This window comes from Micromesistius poutassou (assembly GCF_964030765.1).
Source record: "Micromesistius poutassou genome assembly, chromosome: 19".
Lineage (NCBI taxonomy): Eukaryota > Metazoa > Chordata > Actinopteri > Gadiformes > Gadidae > Micromesistius > Micromesistius poutassou.
This window is the reverse complement of record NC_140289.1, coordinates 6,590,536-6,614,291: the sequence shown is the minus strand read 5'-3', so window position 1 is coordinate 6,614,291 and position 23,756 is coordinate 6,590,536. Positions and strand designations below refer to the sequence as shown.

General features: G+C 50.4%; 2 protein-coding genes across 3 annotated transcripts in view; one reads left to right on the top strand and one right to left on the bottom strand.

Moving 5' to 3' along the window:
• Window positions 1-18,770, top strand: part of arid1b (AT-rich interactive domain 1B) — a 31,270-nt gene extending 12,500 nt beyond the window's left edge. Inside the window, exons 5-21 of one of the 2 annotated variants that reach the window (XM_084483966.1) lie at window positions 3,829-4,078; window positions 5,127-5,264; window positions 5,363-5,524; window positions 6,313-6,667; window positions 8,099-8,169; window positions 8,415-8,542; window positions 9,318-9,533; window positions 10,171-10,402; window positions 11,894-12,023; window positions 12,178-12,302; window positions 12,629-12,779; window positions 12,965-13,081; window positions 13,318-13,402; window positions 14,522-15,347; window positions 15,816-15,946; window positions 16,406-17,216; window positions 17,540-18,770. In XM_084483966.1, the coding sequence (XP_084340092.1) occupies window positions 3,829-4,078; window positions 5,127-5,264; window positions 5,363-5,524; window positions 6,313-6,667; window positions 8,099-8,169; window positions 8,415-8,542; window positions 9,318-9,533; window positions 10,171-10,402; window positions 11,894-12,023; window positions 12,178-12,302; window positions 12,629-12,779; window positions 12,965-13,081; window positions 13,318-13,402; window positions 14,522-15,347; window positions 15,816-15,946; window positions 16,406-17,216; window positions 17,540-18,651 (5,040 nt within the window). In that variant the 3' untranslated portion in view covers window positions 18,652-18,770. Of the gene's footprint in view, window positions 1-3,828; window positions 4,079-5,126; window positions 5,265-5,362; window positions 5,525-6,312; window positions 6,668-8,098; window positions 8,227-8,414; window positions 8,543-9,317; window positions 9,534-10,170; window positions 10,403-11,893; window positions 12,024-12,177; window positions 12,303-12,628; window positions 12,780-12,964; window positions 13,082-13,317; window positions 13,403-14,521; window positions 15,348-15,815; window positions 15,947-16,405; window positions 17,217-17,539 lie in introns of both variants that reach the window. The other variant, XM_084483965.1, reaches the window with a different exon arrangement.
• tmem242 (transmembrane protein 242) lies at window positions 18,679-23,534 on the bottom strand. The gene is made up of 4 exons (XM_084483967.1): window positions 23,046-23,534; window positions 22,399-22,499; window positions 20,830-20,967; window positions 18,679-20,385 (listed from the first exon to the last, which is right to left on the bottom strand). The coding sequence occupies exons 1-4, from the start codon at window positions 23,155-23,157 to the stop codon at window positions 20,272-20,274; spliced, it is 465 nt and encodes a 154-aa protein (XP_084340093.1). The 5' UTR covers window positions 23,158-23,534; the 3' UTR covers window positions 18,679-20,271.
• Window positions 23,535-23,756: the final 222 nt, after the last annotated feature.

Sequence of the window (23,756 nt, the reverse complement as noted above, 5' to 3'; positions counted from 1 at the left end):
GAGAGAGCAAGAGAGATATGAGTGATGCGCTGAGAATAACAGAGCTGATTTGGCTGAGCTGTTGGCAAGGGGAGGGGGTATGGGATGCTGGCCTGCCATTGGCCATCCCGGGGCAGATGGGAGATCTGAGAGCAGTTCCTCCCCTCTTTCATCCCTGTCTCTCCTCCTTCTATCCCTCTCTATTATTCTTCGTTCCACCTTCTCCTGTCGTCCTCCTTACTTTACTCCTCTGCTGAAAGGAGTGTCAGGGTGTGGGTTTTGATCATGGCCGCTGAAGGGATGATTCTCATCGCATTCCAGCCTGCTGTGATCAGGGATGCTTGCCTCCATGAGAATTTATCTGATTTATTTCTAGGATCTGAAATCAGTCGCTTTGCTCCTTTTCACTTGTGTGTGTGGGCCGAATCATGTGCCCAGTTATTGTGTAGCGTTGTATGTACTCTACAGAGTCTTTGGATTCAATTCTAATGGACACAGTGGATTCTTGGGGTTCAGCCCAGGGGTGACAAATATGTGCCCCATTCTGTTATCTGATTAGTGAGTCCCTCATCACAAGAATCAAGGATTTCACAAGCTATCAGTTCAACAGCTTTCCAGTACTTTATGCTACAATATTATTAATTGAGATTAGGATTATTTTATCTTAGAAAAGTAATTTATTTTCTTCAAATGCAATCTTTCATCTGTGCAAGAATCTGTAATCACAGCAATCACTGTAGTCAACATTGATGGTTTCTTGAGGGTTTTTTTCAGTTTTGGTGGCTTTTAATGAACTGTGGTAAATGTAACTTTCTATAAGCTTCCTGTTCGCTGAAAGGACATTTCTATTTCAGGGTTTCCACTAACCATTGTCCCGGAAACTGCTGAGAAACTCCCTATAAATGGCACAAAGCTGATCCTAATTATCTCCAACAACGTCTCTCGTAGCACTACTGACAGTGGATGCAAAAACTACGTGCAAATAGAGTTTTACCAACAAAATGTGCAAAGCAACGTTTTGAGGTTGGAATATTGTTGCATGATCTTCCATTTCCAGCCACATAAATTGCAGACCAGGTAATTATTTTAGCAACAACACAGAAGGTGGTCTTCGTATTGAAACCTATTGTTTGACGATGAGTAGCTGCTTCATAGAGAAAGAGAGAGTCATTCAGTGCAGAATATGTTACGCATCTGCTCCTCCTCTCTGGCTCTTGTGAGTCTAAAGAACCGCTCGTTCACCAGCCAGGCTCTCAAGGTGAAGTGGTCCTTCCATCGAGACCCACGCACACACGCGCGCTGTCGCTGGGTTCTGTGTGTCGTTATAAATCAATGTGTCTGTTGGCTTTGTGTTTGTAGCTCTCCTGATAGAACTTCATGTGCTCACATCAATTAAGTTAATTGTATACACATGCCCCGGCTCACGGCTATTAATACGCGTTTTATCACTATTCCTATTACTACCACCAACCCCACCCCCACCTCGCATTGAAGCGAGCAGGAGGAGGGAGGAGGGGTTTCTCTGCTGCCAGATCAGGGCAGTAACTTGGAGGGTCTGATAGAGTTGTCTAGTTTCTGAGTTTCTGAGTGGTTCTGCTGACCCAAAGGCACCTGTTTTATCTCGTCCTGCACACAAACTTCACGTGGGAGACCCATGTCTGGTCGTATCATTTTTTTCTTTTCATAAATAAATACACAAAATGAAGAGTAAACTGAAGCCACGACCATGCAGCAAAACATTCTAAAGTGTTGTATGGGACATGATACAGTGACATTACATAATTAAATCGTAGGGTTAACCCCCCCCCTCTTACGGGCATGTCTCAGAAAGTGAGACCTGTCTCCCCTGTCTGGGCCTCTGATCCAGAGCTGCTGGCTGATGAGGTGACTCATAAGAGGTCCCTGCTGTGGCCCCTCAAGGACCCCCGGGTCCCCCTAGCCAGCTGTTTGGTCCATGTCCTTCCCCTCCCAGTGACTCTGTTCCTGTCCTCTCTGTCGCTCACTGCATTTAGCCTCCTTGCCTTCTCTTTAATACCTCTTTATTTCCTCTCGCTCTCCCTTAATCTCTCTCCGTTATTCTCTTTCTGTCCCTCCATCACCATCCCTATCACCCCATCTCTCCCTATGTCCCTTGGTCTTTCTCTCTGTCCCTTGGTCTCTCTCTCTGTCCCTTGGTCTCTCTCTATCTTCTCTATGTATCTGTGTCTCACTCTCTCTCTGTGTCTATATTTAAAGGTGCAGCTGTCAGTGGAGTGCCTGGCTCACTCAAGGGGCTGCTGGGAGATTTTCTCCACTCCTAATTACTCTCAGCACTGCTATTACTCTTACTGTTTGTTAAAATCCCTTATCCTTCGTGTGTGTGTGTGTGTGTGTGTGTGTGTGTGTGTGTGTGTGTGTGTGTCTTTGAGTCTTTGAGACTTTGAGACACATCTGAATAAGTGGTGTAGCTGGAAAGTCCCCCTCGGTTGTGTTGATGTGCGTGCGTCGGGAGACCTTAACCAACCTTGGTAATTGTGACTATAAATCACGCAGGCAGCGGCAGCCGGCACACCTCAACCCCGACGCCTGCGGCCGCCGGAGACAGGAGCTGAAACGCAGCCAGCGCTGTCCCCCCCCCCCCCCTCCCCAACGGGGAGGTCGGTCCGCAGCATGGACATGGGGCGTCGTTACCATCCGGAATATACATTAGCATGCTAGGCGGTTAGCATGCTAATGTATTTAGAACAATAGCATGTGTTAGCATGCTATCAGTAATGGGCTAGCATGCGATTGGAGTCTAGGACAGTGTCTCTAAAATGGGGGTACGGTACGGTTTTTCTATGCGAGGGGGTTCTTTGAAGAATTGCAGGGGGTACTTGGAACGTTTCAACAAGGAGGAAACAAAAAGATACAACTAAAATACAAACACATACAATTGTCAGTTTCAGGGAGAATAAGTTATATGTTTTGATGGGGTACCTTTGCTGAAAAAATATCTTCTTTTGTTAAAAATGCCATGACGTAACAGCCCTGTGAGGATTTTGGCTTGTGAGCATTGGCCCAGATTGAAATCTCAGCATATTTTCTTCTGAAAATGAACCGAAAAACTTCCGAAAGTGCCATGGTCCTGTTGCCATGGTCCTGTTGTCCCTGTACCATGTCTGTATGTATGACATCTGGCAGAACAAAATTATCTGTACAAAATAAATGCGTAATCGTTGGCATCGCGATAAACATCTCGCCACAGAGTGTCGTAGCTCGTGGAAAAAGGCGCCTATGTTTTTCACTCTGTGAGCAGCCTTTTTCCGTGGGTTTGATGTTTTCATTTTGTGACTAACAACAAACCAGTTTCCTTAGCTGATTCAGGAGCGGGTGAAGAGTTTGTCAGTGATGTGTTTCTAATGAGGCTGTCTGACAACGTACCGCTGAGCTAGCACTGGAGACTTCAGGACTCGATGGGGAAACCACAGCTGGTTTTGCTGGCTCGAAAGAGAATGCAAATAAAGTAAAAACACTGTTGATGGGTGTTTTCCAATGGAAGGTACCGGATGTTGACAAGGAGATCAGAATGGGGAAGGAATTAAATTTAATTTCTCATGACTTCTATTTAAAGACTGTCCAATTGGTGTTGAACTCCCAGCCAAAAGGTTGTGGGTTGTATTTCCAATGTCGACCGATAGGCCTCCTCTGAGATTGATGCCGTGATCCTACCCTACCTGCTCCTTAATGTTGGGATCTGATGGCGTTTAATGTAAAATATAAGCGTCTGCTTAATGTCTAAAAAGTCAAATAGATATGGCTGATTGCTAAATCGCTCTCGTTTCCCTCCCTCCCTCCCCCCTCTCCCTCCCTCTCCCCTCTCTCTCCCAGGACCTGTCGGGCTCCATCGATGACTTGCCCACGGGCACGGAGGCGGCCATCAGCTCTGCGGTCAGTGCATCGGGGTCAACCAGCAGCCAGGGGGAAACCAGCAACCCGGCTCAGTCCCCCTTCTCCCCCCACGTCTCCCCCCGCCTCCCTGCCATGCGCGGCGGGGGGGCATCGTCCTCCTCCCCCGTGGCCTCCCCCGTGGGCTCCGGCCAATCACGCTCCGGACCCATCTCCCCCGCCAGTGGCCCCGGTAGGTCATGTGGTGCACGCAGTCAGTCAGTCAGTCAGTCATTCATTCATTCATTCTCCCTTACACACGTTGTCGCAATTACAAATGACTACATTGGTACATTCACTCGACAGTCTTTAACATGGACTGTCACAATAACACACAGCCACAAATACACATTTACAAGCAATTACAGATTTTGACTTCTGTTAAACCAAATCTGCACATAATCAACACGCACCACAAGGCTACATGAAAATCACCAAAAATTGGTTCAACGTTATTAGAACCATCATCAATGCAATTACTCATAATCAAACTATCAAACACGACAAAACAACAACCCACACATTCAAAAAAACGATGGGGCTGGTTTCCCTGACAATTGTGGTGGTAGTCAGTCTCAGCCAATCAGGCTGTTCTCACTAAATACCCACAATGCTCTGGGAACACAAACCAATTCTTCCCTGTGTGAGTCAACACGAAGACTAGCACCGTCCTAGCATATAGAATATAGCCTACATACAGACAGATCTATCTGTCTTTAACATTAAGAAGCTCAGCTTCTTCTGAAAGAGGACAAGTGTCACTTTCAACCCACTTCCATCCCTGCACCTCACATGCCATGTAAGGTTCCAATGCCAGATCATTTGGTGGTCTAGTTATGGAAGCCATTTTTTTCTTTTCACCATTTCCTCGGTCAGTTGTCTAAATTGCCAGTGGCATAACCCCAGACCCCAACCGGTTACACACACACATTCACACACACACGCACACACAAACACACACACACTCTGTGTGTCCAGCTGTGATAACGAGGCCAGCAGGTGCTTGCTGGACTGAGGCTCAGTCTAGGAGGTCCCATTAGTCTGCGTCGCCGTGGAAACCATATGCACTGTGGATGTACAGGTTCATCTTCAGGTCTCCCAATACTGCTGCAAATGCAGTGATATGCTCACACGCAAAATGATTCTCTGTTTGTTTCCGTTCTGCGTTTCATCATGTGATCATGGGTGTACCTGTGTGCAACATTATTAACATATTGATTGTTTTCTCCTGTGTGTTTCAGGGACCCAGGCAGGCCCCCTGACCCCAGGCAGTGTGGCCCAGGACATGGGCCCCCACGCCTCGATGGGGCAGTCCCCGATGTCTCAGGACATGGGCCCCCACGCCTCTATGGGCCAGTCCCCCATGTCACAGGACAGAGGTGAGGGCCCTCAGCAATTCTAGAAAGTTACACAGCTGTACCAAGTATGGTTCCTCTAAAGTATACTATAGAAACTGTGTTTCCCCGTCCGTCCGAAGGGTTTCCTCACGGCATGCAACGTAACGCCCCGGTACCTCAGTTTGGCCCCCAGCCACCGGGGCCCCCGATGTCCCCTCACGGCTCCCCCGGGGGGCCCGTGCACCACGGCTCCTCCTATCAGCAGGGAGGAGGCCCCTCCTACGCCCAGTACGGGCCTTCAGGTACAGCCGGGCCCTGAGCAAGACCACCTGTTCACCATAACCCATGGGTCCCCTGTCAACCGGGTCCACAGTTGAAGTGTGTGTGTTTCTCTCTGTACGCTTGGGTGATTAATCATCTGTAATGAATGAATCATCTGCTGCTGACTGCCTCAACAGATGTCTTACCACGAATGCCAAGTGTGTTCACATTTTGTTGTTTTTCACAGCAGGGAACTACAGCAGCCCCACACTCCTGTAGTCAGGGTTCAGTGTGAATTTTACAAAGAAAATATCCACATATAATGGAAGGATTTCACCTCTATGAACCACTTTGAATGTATTCACTCTATTCTGTGGTTGTTGAGCGTTAACTCTCGTTCCCTGTTTATTTAGGGAACAATAAGTTCTAGTTCCCTATTCATTCAGGGAACTAAATGTTCTAGTTCCCTGTTCATTCAAGGAACTATAATGAACCCAATTTTCCAACATGCTATGTTTGGGTGGGCTTTGTGCCTTTATAGACAGTGCAGTGACGTTCAGTATAGAGCCAGAATTCAGTCACCACAAGACATATTGCTTACATGCTGGTTTATGTCTATATGTCTAGTTCATGGTACCACGTGAGACCATTCAAATTTGCATTTCACTTGGCCGGGAGATAATTTATTGAATTGCCGCCTATGTATTGGGTGGGGTTTTAACATTTTTGTACTCAAATCAGATTTAACAGCTGAGCAATGCTTTTGCTCTTATTGAATCAAGTTGGAAGTGACATACTGTATGTTCATCCCGCCCTCTGTTGGCCCCAGGTAACTACCCGAGGCCCCCACACTACGGCGGGGCCCCCACAGCCGGCTACAGTGGCCCCGGCCCGGCCAACAGCATGGGGATGAACGCCGGCAGCCCCATGCATGGCCAGGGACCCTCTACCCCTTCAGGCCGCAGCCTGGGCCCCGGGGGCCCCGGCGGCCCCGGGGCTCCCGGGGGCCGGCCCTACCCTGGCGCCCCCAACCACATGGCCCCCACGTCCCCTGGCATGCCTCAGCCGGCTGGCCAGGGCATGGGGCCCCTGGGAACCAAAGGCATCTGCAAGCCCTGCGAGACGGGCCCCCACACTGTCCCAGGGTCCAACTTTGCCTCGTCCTCATCCGCCACACAGTCCAGGTGAGTGTGGCTGCAGTAGTGAAGCAAGGTCCAGCCACGTATGAAAGAGTGACATGTATAGTTTAACCATTATAACTTATTTAACTGCTATCGTTTGTTTTGAAGTAGTTTCTTTAGTTGTTCAGAAAGATGTATGGTATAGTCGCCATTTCCACCTGTCCATCTGTCTATAGTCGTATATTGTAGTGTATTGGACGTTATTTTCTTGCTTTGTCTTTGAGTTATTATCCTTTGGGTCCAGTGGTGGATGAAAAACACAATCAACCGCTGTGTGATTTCTCTCTCCCCTCCAGACCCCCCTTCCCCCGCTCCCCAGCCTACCCCCACCACCCCTGGCCGCCGGCGTCCCGGCCCGCTCTCTCCCCCACCCCGCGTCACCCACACCCTCCATCCCACCCCCACCCTCCACCCCACCCCCACCTCCACCCCAACCCCAACCTCCACCCTCACTCCCCCCAGCACCAGCAGCGTAGTGGTGTGACCCCAGCTCCCTCCTCCCCCCACCACCCCCCCAATCACCGTGGGTAGGTTCAGCATGCTGATGTCATCGCCCCGCAGAGTAATGAGTAACCGAGGGAGGGCAAAACCCGACATGTCTGGCTGCACAGACCTGGGAGCTGTCTCAACGGCCGATACTGGCCCAGAAACCAAGAACCATGAGTTAACAGAAGGGAGACTGGAGAGTACAGGTTTGGTTGTATTAGAGGTTTGGATCTCAATTGTCCAGACTACCTGGGGATCCTTGAGAGCCAGTTACCCTAGCAAACCCCTCCCGGCACATGGATCACTGGACGTCGCTTTGGTTTAAAGTGTCGGCTAAATAGTGAATAGGGAAAGAAGACTTTGGGCAAAATTTGACAAAACAGTTGGATAAACGTTTCAAAGCCAGTCTGAATAAATGGAGAGTGGGCCGGTTCTGCAATAGCACTCCCTCGGTTTATGTGTTACTCTGCGGTCATCTAAGGGTGTGACCGATGCATAACCTACTGCTGGAATGAAACGGAAACTCCCTGTATAACCGACTCAATCTACTGCAATCCTTACAGTACACTCGTGACATCCTCATGAGTGTACTCCCCTGTTCTTCACTTAACAGGCCTGCCACCTTGTTCTCTTCTGTCTCTGACTGTTGAAACACATGACTGGATTTGACATGTGCTGGTTGGGTCTCGGCCCACTGAAACGTAACCATAACTGCTTCTTCCCTTCCTCCTCCAATGACACTCTGCTTCTCCCCTCCCTCTCTCTGGCTGGCCGGCTGTGGTGCTGAATTGGTTCAAACTGCACGGCTTGTCTAAATACAGATGTGTGTTTGGTGTTAATGGACTAACCCCTCCCTTCCGTCTGTAAGACTGAGAGACGCTACACACTAGCTAGGTAAAGTCCAAAATGTATTAATACAACACCCATTTCTTCCTCTGTGGTGTCCAGACAGGGTAGTTTCCCGGGTATGGGGCCGATGGGAGGAATGGGCCCCGCGGGCCCCTACACCCAACAGCCAGGTAACAACTGTGGAAGAATAACCTCTCAAGGGCCCGCCTACAATGTCCCGCCCTCAGGTTAGGACTGTTGTGTCACTTCCTGTCCCTGAGGGAGCTTCTAACTGAATTAATGAGCCTGGAGTTCATTCGTATTTCTCTTTATTTTCCTAGTTGTACTGTTCAGCTCAAAACCTGAAATCTATTTGAAAAACAATTCCCCATGGCTACTTTGTTGTAACCAATGGGAATACCTTTCTCCCATCCAGGCCCACTGATGATGTCCCCAGAGAGGATGGGCAATCCCCCGGCCAAACAGAGGGCGGAGCTTAGCCAAGACGGCCACACCCCCCATACCACTACCCCCACTGCCCCCATTGAACCACCCAAACCCAAGGTAACCCTCTTCACTGACCGATCCTAACCCTCCAATCAGCATCCACGTGGTAAGGAGCGGTCGGGGGAACGCACCAGAAGAATGTTACGTTCTGGCAGCCAACGAGACGAGAGTCGACGGAAATTAAAACGGGCACAACATCAGAGGTGTTCAGCAGGCTGCCTTCCCTCTGTGGCATTTATTCGCTACATCCGACCAGCGATCAAGAGTAGATCTGCATGTCTAGTTATCTCCTGTATCAGTGCTGGTGTGCGCGGCGTGGAAGCAGCGTTAGATCTCCACCTGGGTGCTCACCACACCTGCAACACTCTCTCTCTCTCTCTCTCTTCTCTCTTCTCATCTCTCTCTCTCTCTCTCTCTCTCTCTCTCTCTCTCTCTCTCTCTCTCTCTCTCTCTCTCATCTCTCTCTCTCTCTCTCTCTCTCTTCTCTCTCTCATCTCTCTCTCTCCTCTCTCTCTCTCTCTCTCTCTCTCTCTCTCTCTCTCTGCGCTTTTTACCATTTTTAGACGGGCTCTCATGGGCCTCAATTGATGGATTCCATGATAAGATATCAGCAGATATCATCAATATTGTGAAAAAGTCCAATATAATCCTGATCCCTGAATTTTCAAAAAGATTAGAACTAGAATATTTTTGTGTATTTATACCGTTCATTTTCAAATTGTTTGAATTGTATTTATTTCAAAAGAGTCCCTGAATGGAAGTCCATAACTGGTTGATAACTCCCACCACATAGCCTCTCTCTCTCTTTCTCTCTCTCTTTCTCTCTCTCTAGACGCCAGGGGGCAGCACGTTCTCCGGGACGGGGGACAAGGCGGCGCGTCTGTACGAGCTGGGCGGGGAGCCGGAGCGCAGGGCCTGGGTGGACCGCTACCTGGCCTTCATGGAGGAGCGGGGGACCCCTGTACCGGGCCTGCCCACCGTGGGCAAGAAGCCCCTGGACCTCTACCGCCTCTACATGTGCGTCAGGGAGATGGGCGGGATGGCCATGGTGAGCTACTGGTGCATGATGGGAGATGGGGGGGGGGGGAGAGAAACGAAAGAGAAGGGATCCGTTTAGATATTCCTGGGAACGGTTGTTTTTGTTAGCTGCTGTTCTGGCGTTACACCTGGAAACCAGTCCGCCCTGGCTTTGAGGAGATGCCGCAGATAAGATGAGATCACGCATTTCAACCTAGTTTTTAAAAGTGGTAACACTACCAGGACGACCAGGTAGTGTGAACCAGAAATATAGTCAACGTGATGGCCCATTCTGGACCATTCCCACGCATGGCCATGACATTTATATTCTGACTTTTGCCATAACGATGCTGTTGATGCGGGAAGTTCATGCACAAATGTGCAGGACACGCGACCTGCACAGAGCAGTGATTATGCAGTGATTTATAGTCGTATAAGTGGGAACTGATTACATCAGTTCCCGCTAGACAACTATAAATCTGGCTTTTGGGCTCCCAGGCGAGCCAGGCTTCTGAGTTTGAATGAGGGGAAAGACAAAAATAAAAACTTAAAATGATTCATGTCAGATGGCGGTAGATTGTTGTTTTTTTTTAAGATGACTAACCACTTTATTAGTCGCTTTGTATAAAAGCGTCTGCTAAAAGCCTGCACCACCCTCTGGTCCTCAGGTGAACAAGAACAAGAAGTGGCGGGAGCTGACGGCCCACCTGAGCGTGGGCGCGTCCAGCAGCGCCGCCAGCTCCCTGAAGAAGCACTACATCCACTTCCTGTTCACCTATGAGTGCCAGGCCGAGCGGGGGGAGGAGCCCCCCGCCGAGGGGGTCCTGGCCTCGGGGCCCGGCCCCGGGGACCCCAAGATGGCCTCCCCCCAGCAGGCCAGGGTCCTGCCCCCCTCCCCTGGTGAGACACACCATCTGTCTGTCTGTCTGTCTGTCTGTCTGTCTGTCTGTCTGTCTGTCTTCAGCACTCCAGCTATAGGTCGGTCTGTCTGTCTGTCTGTCTGTCTTCAGCACTCCAGCTATAGGTCTGTCTGTCTGTCTGTCTGTCTTCAGCACTCCAGCTATAGGTCTGTCTGTCTGTCTGTCTGTCTTCAGCACTCCAGCTATAGGTCTGTCTGTCTGTCTGTCTGTCTTCAGCACTCCAGCTATAGGTCTGTCTGTCTGTCTGTCTGTCTTCAGCACTCCAGCTATAGGTCTGTCTGTCTGTCTATCTGTCTGTCTGCCTGTAGCCGGGCTGCTCTGTGTCTGTCTGTCCCTGTCCTTCCAGATAGGGGTCTGTATGTCTGTCTCTGTTGGTCCTCAGCCATCAAGCTATGTATCTTTAATGGCTGTCACCACAATAAAAGTCGCCAGTCGGTCTGATCGCCACAATAAAAGTCATCATTACACTATGAAATATGTGGGAAGCCATGAAATACATTATAAAACAATGCAATCTTTTAAACACTGTCATATCTACCACTTGCCAATCTCAAACCTGTTCTCAAAACGGAAATTGAGACATTGTTTAATTTCCCTGATATTGTTAGCATAATTAACTGCAAAACTGAGATTAAACCAGGAGGTCAGAGGTTAAAATGTGACTCGGTGGGTCTGGTCCAAGGACTGAGAGGCTGTTTGTTTAAGCAGCAGAATGTAGAGGGAGTGGGACAGAGTCACAGTCATCACGGAATCCCCCTGGCATACGAAAGTTTGTGTTGGTGGTAGATTAACACACACACACACACACACACACACACACACACACACACACACACACACACACACACACACACACACACACACACACACACACACACACAGAGACACACACACATACAGAGACAGAGAGTTTGTAAACAGCAGTGACCTGAATCTGACCTACTTTCCCACGGTTTACAGACCAGTGATACTCTCTCATCCTTGTTCTCTCTCTCTCTCTCTCTCTCTCTCTCTGTCACAGTCTCTCGCTCTCTTTGTCACACTCTCTCGCTCTCTCCCTCGGTGACACAGCATTCTTCATACACACACAGACACACACACACACACACAGTAGCTTTCTCTTATCCTGAGCGACACAACATGGGTTAGGAGCCAAATAAGAGCTTAAAGAAATCAAATCAAAAACCAAATAAGGATTTGCATTTATCGACAAAAGGAAGACACAGTTAGGGCAACCTGTCACCTGCTGATTTCATTAGAACTTTTGAATAGATCAGAGAAGACCAGAGTAGCAGAGAAAGGATTACATGGAATAATATCACCATGAATCGTCAAATCAGATTTTATGAATTCAGCCAAGTTCATACTATCAAATGCAACGTCTGCTGTATGTTAAATTCATCATAAATCAATCATAAAGCAAAGCATGCAGTATAATAATATGATGTACCAAATAAAACACTTGCTCCAGCTCCCTCGGGCCTGCTGCAGCGGCCCGCCACCCCCCAGGCCAGCGGGAGACCAGAGACCCCCGGGGAGCCCAAGCGCCCCACCCCCGCCTCCACCCCCCACGGACCCCTGACCCCCCAGCCGGGAAACAGGTACACCCTGAAACCAATGTTAATAATAACATTGTGGAAAAAAACTCTATTAACGTTGAACCAAGTTAATGACATTATACTCGCCATTTTAAAATAATGAATAATATCATTCTAACTATGTCTAAATAACTAATGCTATTACTTCCCACTCTAGCGACCCAGCGGTGTTCCACGGAAAACCTGGTCCAGGTCCCAGTGGTGCCCCCTGTCAGCCGGGGCTGGGAGTGCAGGGAGACGGACTGACCATGAGGCTGCCCTACGATGGACCCCCTCGCAAGGGTGAGACCACCGGAACTGTCCGACCAGACCAGCGGTGATGTTTTCTTCTAAGGGAGACCCAAACTCTGGTTTGCATTAGAAGACTCCCTCTCTAGGTCAAACACATGCTATTGCATGCAAAGCCTCTGATTGGCTGATATAGGTCCCTGGTCACCTGCTGATTAAGCCTTGATGCAACACACCTGTCCTCCGCTTATTTATACTTAATATAAGGGGTGTTTACAGGAGAGCCAGCAGCCCTTCCCCAGGCTGAACAAAACCTAAAACCATATCCATGTATCAAGATGATAAGGGTCAATTTGAATCAGTATTTTATTTGTGAGCAGGTCCTGGTCCCAGCGAGGTCTACGGGCCGGGTCAGATGCCCAGCGGGGCCATGCAGGACATGTACCCCCGGGGACCCCGCTCGGGACCCCAGCCAGGGATGGGGGGCGGCCCCAGACCGCAGTACCCCTACGGCCCGGGCTATGACCGCAGGTAACACTCACTCTCTCTCACTCACTCACTCACTCACTCTCTCGGTAGTCAATTGAGTCATTTAAGACTTTACCCAACCTTTGTCCCATGACACAGATTCTCCATGTAAAGTCGTTATATCTGTCATTTTACATCTGTCATGTTACATCTGTCATGTTAATCTCTACCTGTCTCCCCTCCTCCAGACCAGACCATGTTCTGGGTCCTGAGGGCAGCCTGGCGCCCCCTGCTGGACAGAACAGCATGGCTCCGTCCGGGAACGACCCGGGCCTGTACCCCGGGAACAGATACCCAGCCCAGAGGTAGGACCCCACTCAGCCCTGTTCAGAACCACCAGGCAGCCTGAAAACCTTTCTGAAATTCATCTAAATCTAGCAATAGTCATTAAAAAATAAGTATACAAATGATGAACCACCGGTGCCGACTCTCAAAATATGTCGTATTTTTGAATGAACCAGAATAAAGAAGTGTGTTTCTAACCCATTGATTATGATGATGATGTCCATGGTGATGGTTTCTTTGACTCCTCCCCCTCCAGGCACGCTCACGACGGCTACGGCCAGCAGCAGTTCCCTCCCAGCATGCCTTTCACCGCTCACCAGCCCAACATGTACCCCCAGCAGGTCAGTGTCCTGGCCACAAGGGGGTGCTACCACTTCCCCCGCCTCCCCATACCCCCCTCAATTACTTCTACAACTACTGCATTTATTCCTATTCCTAGATGGCTGTAGCTACTAACACTAGGGTCACTGTGACCATATATGGGCAGGGCATGTCCTTGTGGGTGTGGCTTCCCCCTGAGGGTTTCCTGTCGGTGGTAGCGGTTGACATATCTCCCCGTGCGTTATTGTTGTTGTTTGGCAGAAGGGAATGTTGAGAATGGCAGGAATGCAGTGAAGGACACAGAGGTTGGAGGGTCCGCTGAGAAAACAGTCGGTTGAATTCTCTACATTCTATCTTTCATCGTGTGGATTGGATTCCTTGATGCGTGTTTGATGTGTGACTCTGATGTACCACCGTACTGAAATGTCTTGTTTAGGTCAGCGTGCGTAGGTGTTTACCACTCAGGGTTCCTACGCAGTTATGGAAAAGTATGGAATTTAATTTGAGTCATTTCCAGGTCTGGAAAAGAATGGAAAAAGAGAAGAGTATGGAAAAAATGTTGTGTTGTTTCCAGACTATTATCTCACTTTCTAAAATAAAATAAATTAATGTATACAAATCAAAACAAGCTCACTAACGCAACATAACCTACCGGTCGATGATATGAAACGAATCAAGGTGTCTGGAGAACGGTGTCTGGTTACCATGGTTACCTATCGCCGCACGACTGCGACTCTTTCGTTAGATTTTTTTTCCATACGTGTCGTCGAGCCGTCATCAGTGAGAGTGTCATGGGTGACGGGAGGTTCAGTTCTCTGTTGGACGGCCCGTCTAATGATGAAACTAATCCTGATCAGCGGACTCTCTGTAGTTTGAGATATTAAACCGGACGCATGAGTTAAAGTGGTCCATTTTCTTAGTCCAATTATCTTAGAGGTTCGGCGACTTCAGATTCCCACGGTAACGGACCGAAATGTAGCTCGAGTCAAGTCGGTCCGATGAACGGAAGATTTTCCGATCAGTAGTCGTAGGGACGGATGTTATGGTTTGGACCGTACAGTAACTAGCAGTCCCACTGGCCAGCGTTTCTCATATATGTGTGTGTGTGTGTGTGTGTTTTGTATGTTTGGCGTTTCCAGGGTTACAAGAGGCCCGGGGAGGGGCTATACCCGCCAGCCAAGCGCCACGAGGGGGACCCCTACCCTCTGCAGTACAGCGGCCCCCAGCCAGAGGTTTACGGCCCCTACGCCGGAGGAGGGGGGGGCGGAGGGGGGTACATGGGCCCCGACAGACGGCCCATCCCGGGCCAGTACCCGTACCCCTACCCCCGCGACCGCATCCCTCCCGGGGCCGCCCAGGGGGCCCAGAAGCCAGCCATGATGAGTGGGGGCCCGCCGGTCTCTGGGGACTCCGGGGACCAGGCCCCGGGTCACGTGTGGCACCACAGGACAGACATGGGCTACCCCTACCCCGGCCGCCCGGGACAGGGGCCCCAGTACCCCGGTCGCCCCGCCCAGGGCCACCCTTACCCAGGAATGGGCAGAGGGGAGGACCCCGAGGGTAGGGGCCCTCAGGACAGCCAGTGGCCCCCGGGTCACCCGGCTCACCGGCAGCCTCCCTTCCCGCCTCACGTCTCCCCCTCCTTGTCTCCCTCCATGGGCCCCCTGTCCGCCTCCCGCCACCCCCCCTCCCCCTTCCCCGCCGGCGCCACCATGGCCAACCACGTCGCCCGGGCCCCCAGCCCCTCCTTCCCTCGGCCGACGGGAGCTGGCTCCCCGTCGCCGGGCCCCGCCGGCCCCTACATGGCGGTCCTGAAGAAGGGGAGCCCGGGGCCGGGTCCGTTCCCCGGGGGTCCCGGTCAGACCCTGCCTCCGGTCCAGAGGGAGCTCAGCTTCCCCCCCGGGGCGGTGGAGGCCACGCAGCCCCGGCTCAAGCCCCGCCGCCGGCTCACCCCCAAGGACACAGGTTCGAATCCCGGGCCTGCCACGCAACATGACACATCGCCCTGTTAGTCAGGCTTTAGAAACACAACCACTTTAAGAGCTTTTAACAGATGGTCCATGCAGCGGCAACTGTTTGCTGAGATATTCTTTCAGCTTTTATTAAAATACAATGCAGTTTTAGTAGTAATTAGAAATACCACCAGCTATTATAAATCATGGAAACAAGAATTGATTTCCAACTGAATAGTCATGCATGTGGGCGTCTACTGCAGGGCCTAGTCCGTATTAATAGCTTCATATCCTATTCCAAAGATTTGTCTTTTTGTGGTTGGATTCCGTTCCAACCACCTTTTTTTTTGAAAAATAGTCAGGAAAGATAACCTGAGCAGAACAGACCTTAAATTAAGCACTTTTCACACGTACAGAAATGACTCAGCCTTCCTACGTACCGCTACCGCTACAGCTACCGCTCTCACTCTCCTCTCCCCAGGAACCCCGGAGGCGTGGCGCGTGATGATGGCCCTGAAGTCGGGCCTGTTGGCCGAGGGCACGTGGGCGCTGGACACGCTGAACGTGCTGCTGTACGACGACAGCACCGTGGGCTCCTTCAGCCTCAGTCAGGTACACCACCAACCACCAACCACTTCGCAAAGAACCCTGTCACAAAATGGGAACATCCAATCGTTGATGAATCACAATCTTGACATTTTTTGTTTATTCAAATTGCTTTTTTTCTGTAACGTGTTGCCTCCCTTTGATTTGGTCAACAAAGGGAAACGACACTTAACAAGACATAAGTTTTGTTGTGCGTTATAATTTGTAGTATATTAAATGGCCATTCTGCCCCTCGACATATCCTTTTCTTACTTGGTAATTTCTCTCATTGGGATCACTTCAGATCATGTTCCCAACGCGTCCCACCCAGAGGACACAGTCCTTGTATCCCTCTCATTACGCCCTCTTGTAGTCCATTTATACCCCTTGCTCCATCTCTCCCTTCACCCACTGAGCTCCTCCATCTTTCTCCACCTCGACCTCTCTGCCCTCTACCTCTCTGACCTCTGACCTCTTCCTCCTCAGCTGCCGGGCTTCCTGGAGCTGGTGGTGGAGCTCTACCGCCGCTGCCTCATACAGATCTTCGGTATCCTGGAGGAGTACGAGCTGGGCTCCCAGGGGCCCCAGTCCAGCCTGCGCCGGCCCCTGGGGGCCAACCTCCCGGCAGAGGAAACGCCACTGGAGCCAACAACAACAACAACAACCAAATCCGTTGTCAGCCCTCTTCTCTCTGACGGCCAATCACAGCAGGAGGAGCAGAGGCTGCCCAGGCAGTCAACAGAGAAAGAGGAGGAGGAGGAGGAGGAGGAGAAGGAGGAGGAGGAGGAGGTGGTGTTGCTAACAACCGAGGAGCCAATCATCCGTGCTGTGAAGCAGGAAAAAGAGGAGGTCGGCATGGAAACGGAACCACCGCTGTCCACGATTCGGGCAAAAGAAGGAGTCAAGGAGGAGAAGGAGGGCACGGGAGGAGAAGAGGAGCCTTCGGAACCCACCGCTCCTCCTCCCAAGCAGGCCAGCAAGTACGACCTGCTGCCCCTCCTGCTGGAGGAGGTGGGGGAGGGGGCGGAGGAGGTGGAGGCGCGCTGGGCCCGGCTGACCCAGGACTGCAGGTTCACCAGCGGCCTGCTGCACTGGCAGGCCGGCGGGGGGGACTCCACCCGACACATCCTGACCCACATGGAGCCCCCGGGCGGCGGGCAGCACCGCCACGCCGCCCCCCGGGAGGAGGAGGAGAGCCAGGAGGAGGAGGAGGAGTGGGAGGAAGAGATGAGTGAAGAGGAGGAAGAGGATGGGGGCAAGAGGCAGACGGCCAATGAGCTGCTGGATGCCCAGTCTGGTGAGTGTGAGAGTGAGAGAGTGAGTCTCCCTCTGCTGGTAACTGCAAGAATAACATGTTGTTTGACATTGGTTAGCACTGATAGCTCTTGACAGCAAGAAGGCACTGGGTTTAAATCCCCATGAGACTACTCTTTTGATGCCCAGCAAACCTGACTGTGGACCATTTAATGAGTACATAACTCACCCAGCTGTGTGTAGTTTTTGGGGATAAATATATAATTACATAAGGGTAATTATATCACCATGCAGTTGGAACACAAATCGTGCACAAAAATGACCCCCCCCCCCACTCATATATTCCCCATGTCTGCCCCCACCCAGGCTCCTCCAGGCCAGGGGCCAGCGCCCCGCCCCGCGGGCCCATCAGCCCCCTGGAGGACGAGCCGCAGGGCTGGGCCGAGGCGCCCCTCTCCACGGCCGAGCCCTGGCAGGACCAGCTGGCCCGGCGCTGCGTGTGCGTGTCCAACGTGCTGCGCAGCCTCTCGGTCGTCCCCGGCAACGACGCGGAGATGTCCCGCCACCCGGGCCTGGTGCTGCTGCTGGGACGCCTGGTGCTCCTGCATCACCGCCACCCCCCCCGGAGGAGCCAGAGGACGAGGATGATGATGAGGAGGAGGAAGAGGAGGAGCCAGGCGGAGGAGTGGGAGGAGCCGGGCGTGGGGTGCAGCCGGGACGAGTGGTGGTGGGAGTGTCTGGGGGCGCTGCGGGAGAACACCCTGGTGACCCTGGCCAACATGTCGGGCCAGCTGGACCTGTCGCTGTACCCGGACACCGTGTGCCTGCCCCTGCTGGACGGCGTGCTGCACTGGATGGTCTGCCCCTCGGCCGAGGCCCACGACCCCTTCCCCGGCTCCTCCTCCTGCTCCTCCTCCCTCACGCCGCGCCGCCTCGCGCTGGAGTCCCTGTGCAAGCTGAGCATCCAGGACGCCAACGTGGACCTGCTGCTGGCCACGCCCCCGCTGCGGCGCCAGGAGCGGCTGTTCGCCGCCCTGCTGCGGCTGGTGGGCGACCGGCGCCACCCCGTGTGCCGGGAGATGGCGGTGGCGGCGCTGTCCAACCTGGCGCAGGGCGAGGCCTCGGCCGCCCGCGCCCTGGCGCTGCAGAAGGGCGCGGCGGGGACCCTGATCGGCTTCCTGGAGGACGGCGTCGCCGCGGCGCAGTACCACCAGCACCACCACCACCACCACCACCCCCCGCCGCCCCCGCCGGGGGGCGCCCCGCCGCTGGCCCCGGAGCCCCCGAGCGTCAACATGATGTGCCGCGCGGCGAAGGCCCTGCTGGCGCTGGCGCGGCTGGAGGGCAGCGGTGGCGGCGGCGGCGAGTTCGTCCTGCACGAGAGCCGCCTGCTGGACGTGTCGCTGGCCGCCGCGCTGGCCCCGCCCGTGGCCACCATCTTGTGCGAGGTGCTGTTCAAGGTGGGCCGCTCGTCGTGACACGCGCACTGAGCGTGCTCAGAAGGGGTGGGTGTGTGTGTGTGTGTGTGTGTGTGTGTGTGTGTGTGTGTGTGTGTGTGTGTGTGTGTGTGTGTGTGTGTGTGTGTGTGTGTGTGTGTGTGTGTGTGTGTGTGTGTGTGTGTGTGTGTGTGTGTGAGAGACGCGACGCTGGACGTATATTTTTATTTAAAAGAAAAGAATGGTGATGTACGAAATGTTTTTACATAAAGAATATATATCGAATATATATACAGCTTATTGGCTCCTTCCACAAATTTTTATTTGGGACTTTTAAATAATTTGAATACAAAATATTTAATACTTGGTATTTTTACGTTTTGGTTGATTTAGGTGTTTCTCGTTGTTTTAACCAAAGTTGGAAGGCTTTGGTTGCAGGGGGTTTGGAGGTGTGTGGCCTCTGGTTCTGTCTCCACGGAGGGTCTCTGTGGATGTGAACCACTTACTGTATTTAAATAGTGTGTAAATAGAGCCGTGTTCTGGTGTGTTATGACAGCTTGACCTTATGTCTAAAGCCTATGGTGTGCAATAGTGTTTATCCAGCTTGTCTTGGAGAATTCAGGGGATTGAGCAAGAGGGGTGTGTGGTTGCTAAATGTGAATAATTAAGATATATTTGAACTATCTTGGCCAACAATGTCGCAGAACCGTACCAGTATAAAACCGCGAAACATCCTAAACAAAGTTTTGTTTTAGGTTTATTTTTCATCTTTATGCATCACTCTCAACTGTCACTTCACCACCGTCACTGTCCAGGCCCCACGTGTAAATAAAGTTGTACATATGTTTGTCTTCCTCGCCAAAGAGGCTGTGGGATCGACACCGCGATGGTTAACTTTAAAAGAAAGACATTAAAACTCACAAATGTCCTTTACATGAACAGGATTTATCGGGACATGTGTGTGTGTGTGTGCGCTAACAGTACCTGTCATGCAAAAAATAGCATTTTTTTACATAAACATTAACATGCTAGACTTGCTGTACAGCTGAAAGTTGTTAACAGTTGGCCAGGTTGCAACAATTCAAACCAATGTAAAGAGAAGATGGCCACTGTTTATTCCTTATCTTTATACACTTGTTTCACAACATGATGAAATAATAAATGTACATGGCATCTGGTTGCACTGTGACCACTGTTTGGGCTAAATCTCTCTCATAAAACTCTTAAGCAATGCATACAAGTGAAGACCCATGTTTAGTGCATTGCCCTGTTTTAAAGTGCATTAAATCTCTTTATCAGCAACGCAACCACAGGCATAAGACACACAACCACTGTTCTTCAAAAGATGGTTCTGTCCATGAGAACTGGGTTTTGGTGTTCAGCAGAACCAGGTCTGGTCTGAATAGCAATTGACAACTGGGTGAACTCAATTGATATTTGAACGTGTTGGTTCAACTCCCAAAGATGCCCTTGGTCCGAAGTCCTCACGATGTCGGCGGTACAATGAGTTTTCACGTCGACCATCAATCCAAGATCAATCCTAATAGACTTGTCCTACTGTGCAGTCCTCGGGATGCTACAAACTGTCTGACTGAAACACAACAATGGAACATCAAAGTCTTGAGTCTTTTTTAGGGCCTCCCCAAATCAATCAGCAGCAGTCTATTTGGAGTTAAAGATGCCGTCCCAGTTCGTCTGCTCTGAACCTTCCTCTTCCTGTGGGCTCTTGGGGATGGAAGGGAAGATGGTGGCCATCTTCAATCTGAACTCTGATAGCTGAAACAAGACGAGAACGGGTGAGGACACTGGAGGAATACATGCAGCACCAGGTGAGAGAGAGAGAGACTCTGACTGGGAGTAAGAGTAAGGTGATTAACGGATAGTCCCAGTGGGAGTTGCATTCTAATTACATCACACACAAGCCAAGGGGTTTGTCATCCGCTAGTGGTCAGTGTGGGTATTGCGCTTAATCCCACCCAGGCAGATGTCACCAAGTCCTTTACTCCCGTTGCAGTTTTATGGTCATCCTCACATAGATACATTTCCAACGGTATTTAATGCAGATTACAAGCATCAAATCTGATGATCTGATAATCAACATTGCAGTCTTAAGTTTTACTATGAGAATGTCGACATGTTGATCACACTGTTGGTTTTCCTTGCGGCAATATAAAATATTCAATACAGTATCACCCCGGCCTCATAGGTTCCTATACTCACGCTGTGAACGCCCAGGGCCTTCCACACAGTGAAGCTGAGCAGGCCCACGCCGCACCAGGCGTACAGTGACCCCCAGCCCAGCGCCCTCAGGGCCAGTGAGGCCCCGCTCTCTGGGACCGCCGCCGTGGGCATGACCCCCTGAGACAGAGGGGGGGAGACGGGGATACAGTTATCTGATAAACACACACCATGGATTATAGTCTAGTCTTTTGGTTAGGGTGTTTGACTCTTAGGTGGAAGGTTCTGGGTTCAAACCCCCCCCATGTCTGCAGGTCTACCTGTAGGCATCTGGAGCGATGCCCCCAACCTCTACCTGCTCCATAACTCTACTTATGCAGAAAGGGCTCAGGTGCTTTGGATTAGAGTGTCTGCTAAATCACTAAATGCTAAATGGATAAAAAAAAGTAAAACAACCAATCTAAGTAAGTAGTCACTGGAGAAGGGGAGGTTTGTTACATCATTTTAATAACATAATTGGTAGGGGAGAAGCTGTCGTTGGGTGGTTGTCTCCCAGCCAAAAGGGTCTGGGGTTCAATCCCCAATATTGGCAGTCTAGCAATAGGGATCCTTGAGCAAGATGACTAACGCATACCTACTCCTTAATTGCCTATCTGAAGGACTTAACTGAATTCACTCTGAGTCACTTTGGATGAAAGTGTCTGCTTAATGAGCTGCAAGTAAATAGGCATAAATGTCATTTCCCTGCAGCATGGGAAATTCAGTGTGTTTTTCTGTCCCTTGAAAGTATGGCGGCTTCCTCTATGCATCCGACAGGAAGCCAACCATTCACGGGCTGCCGCCCCGCTGGTGAGCCAGGGTGACATCCTGCCGATCTCCTCCTCCTCCTCCACGACCTCATTACCACACTTCACCCCACGCTGCTGATTCAATTTGTCTGACTGTTGAGCAAGGACAGCAGAGGTGGCCAACGACAAGGGCCGTGGGACCGAAATAGCACCAGAAACAGTGGCTGCTTTGTGCCAGCAGGCCATAACGCATAAACAACCAGAGTATGTGGATGATCCTTGTGCGTCACTGCTGGTAATTAGTTCCAGTGAGGAGCTGATAAGCAGCAGGGAAACAGGAATATAGAAGGAAATATCAGGATAGTGTTGCTGTTGTACTCCTTTACATAACCGCTCAGTGACGTGTGACTGTGGTCTTTCTTTAACTTTTTGCATCGCTGGAGAAAATTGCATTTTATGCTAATGAAATAATGCATGTTTTAATTGATAATTGACTTGAAACTGAAAAACCCATCAATGCTGGCATGCTTGTTTACAGAGGATTTTGAGATAGTTTCCAGATTTCTATCTAACTCCTTTTGAGAATATCTCACTCATGCAATATTTTGTATAAAACTTAAAAATAAAAAGACAAATGTTGTGTTCTGATTGCTAAAGCTACGCTTGTTTTTTTTCATTTGGGTTGTGCAGCACTAAACATTTTTTGTAGATAGTTCAAAGATAATTTGAATTCTTTCATTGTTCTCAGCCTTACTCGTTAGGCATTTTGGATAAAATTGCCTGATAAATGGCCAAATGTAAACAACCAACAGGCCAACATTACCTTACTAAACCAGCCTGGGCTTTTCTTCTTGGCGAGAGCTAACGACGAACCAAATCCTGCGATTATCCCTGCGGAGCCCACGGTACCCAGAAAGGCGGCACCTGAAGAGATAGAAGAGCAGTTGGTCGAAAGCGTTCATTAAAATAACCATGATCATGGCTGCTAATATCTAGACTTGATACACCTTAACTGATGCGACTGTTGGTAGGTTTGTGCTGCTTTCAGGTTTCTCTTGCAAAATAGGGGCACAACCTCGATTAGACTAAATAAGAAAACGCTTAAATTAATATTTGAGAAACTGACAACCAGAACAGTGAACTTCGGACAGTATATACACGCCCACCCTTCTGTCCAATTGCACAGTCAGATGTCCGTATCATGCTATGTTACGCTATGTGGATACATAAAAAGGGGTCAAAACGTTATTGATATTGTACTAAAATGGTGTTTCTTCGTAACTACGTCCCAGGAAAAAAAAAGTTGTCTTATACGTTCATATAAATAGCAGAATGGGTCAGTGTCAGTGCCCTTATATTAGCGGTTAGCATCGACCTCGCAAAACATCGTGATGGAATTTACTTAAATGAACATCGATGCGTTGTTTGCCAAATTTAAAGCTCTCATTTGCCAAAGAGTCGTTCTCTTGCCTTTTAAGATCTGTAGTTTGTCTTCACTGACAGTTTCCATGGCAGTAGAGGAGATGACATTCAAACTCGCGTTTTCCTTCTCAGCTGTCATGTTTCCGTGGTCCGTTACCATAAAGACTCCGTGTAGAAACAACACAAACAGAACATACGAGCGCAGTCAATATTGTGCAAATCATCCACAATCTGGTGGTGTATTGTTTCATCTAAATTACTAAACGTTCAAGTTAAATGCAAATATCGGTCAAAGTGTGTGTGTGTGTGTGTGTGTGTGTGTGTGTGTGTGTGTGTGTGTGTGTGTGTGTGTGTGTGTGTGTGTGTGTGTCTGCCTGCGTGTCTGCGTGTCTGCGTGCGCGTGTATTCATGGGTGTGGGTGTGTGGGTGTCTCTGTGCTTATTGGCGTGCGATTCACGCCATCATTCATCATTCGATTCATCACACGCACATCTTGCCTGGACTGGTGCACACCCCTAAAACGCTTTCGCCATCAACACGCGAACGATAAATGTTATGTGGCTGCTTCTCTGGTTTGATGAGGCGTTATCATGTGGGCCTACATTGGATTCAATTAGCACGGAGGCGTGTGTTACCGAAACGCTCCCCCAGAACGCAAGCGAATGAAAGGGGCTTGTGGATGTGGAGGATGAGCATGCCACTCACACTCGTATCCTCTCGTGGAACACAAAGCACGTAACCTCGCGCGCTGCTGTTGCA

What these genes read in the sequence shown, in the direction of transcription:
- tmem242 (XM_084483967.1), bottom strand. Translation starts at nt 23,157, where the DNA reads ATGGTAACGGACCACGGAAACATGACAGCTGAGAAGGAAAACGCGAGT. An exon ending in CAAACTACAGATCTTAAAAG is followed by an intron (nt 22,500 to 23,045) that starts GCAAGAGAACGA and finishes CTATCTCTTCAG; the next exon opens with GTGCCGCCTTTCTGGGTACC. An exon ending in AGGCCCTGGGCGTTCACAGC is followed by an intron (nt 20,386 to 20,829) that starts GTGAGTATAGGA and finishes GTCTTGTTTCAG; the next exon opens with CTATCAGAGTTCAGATTGAA.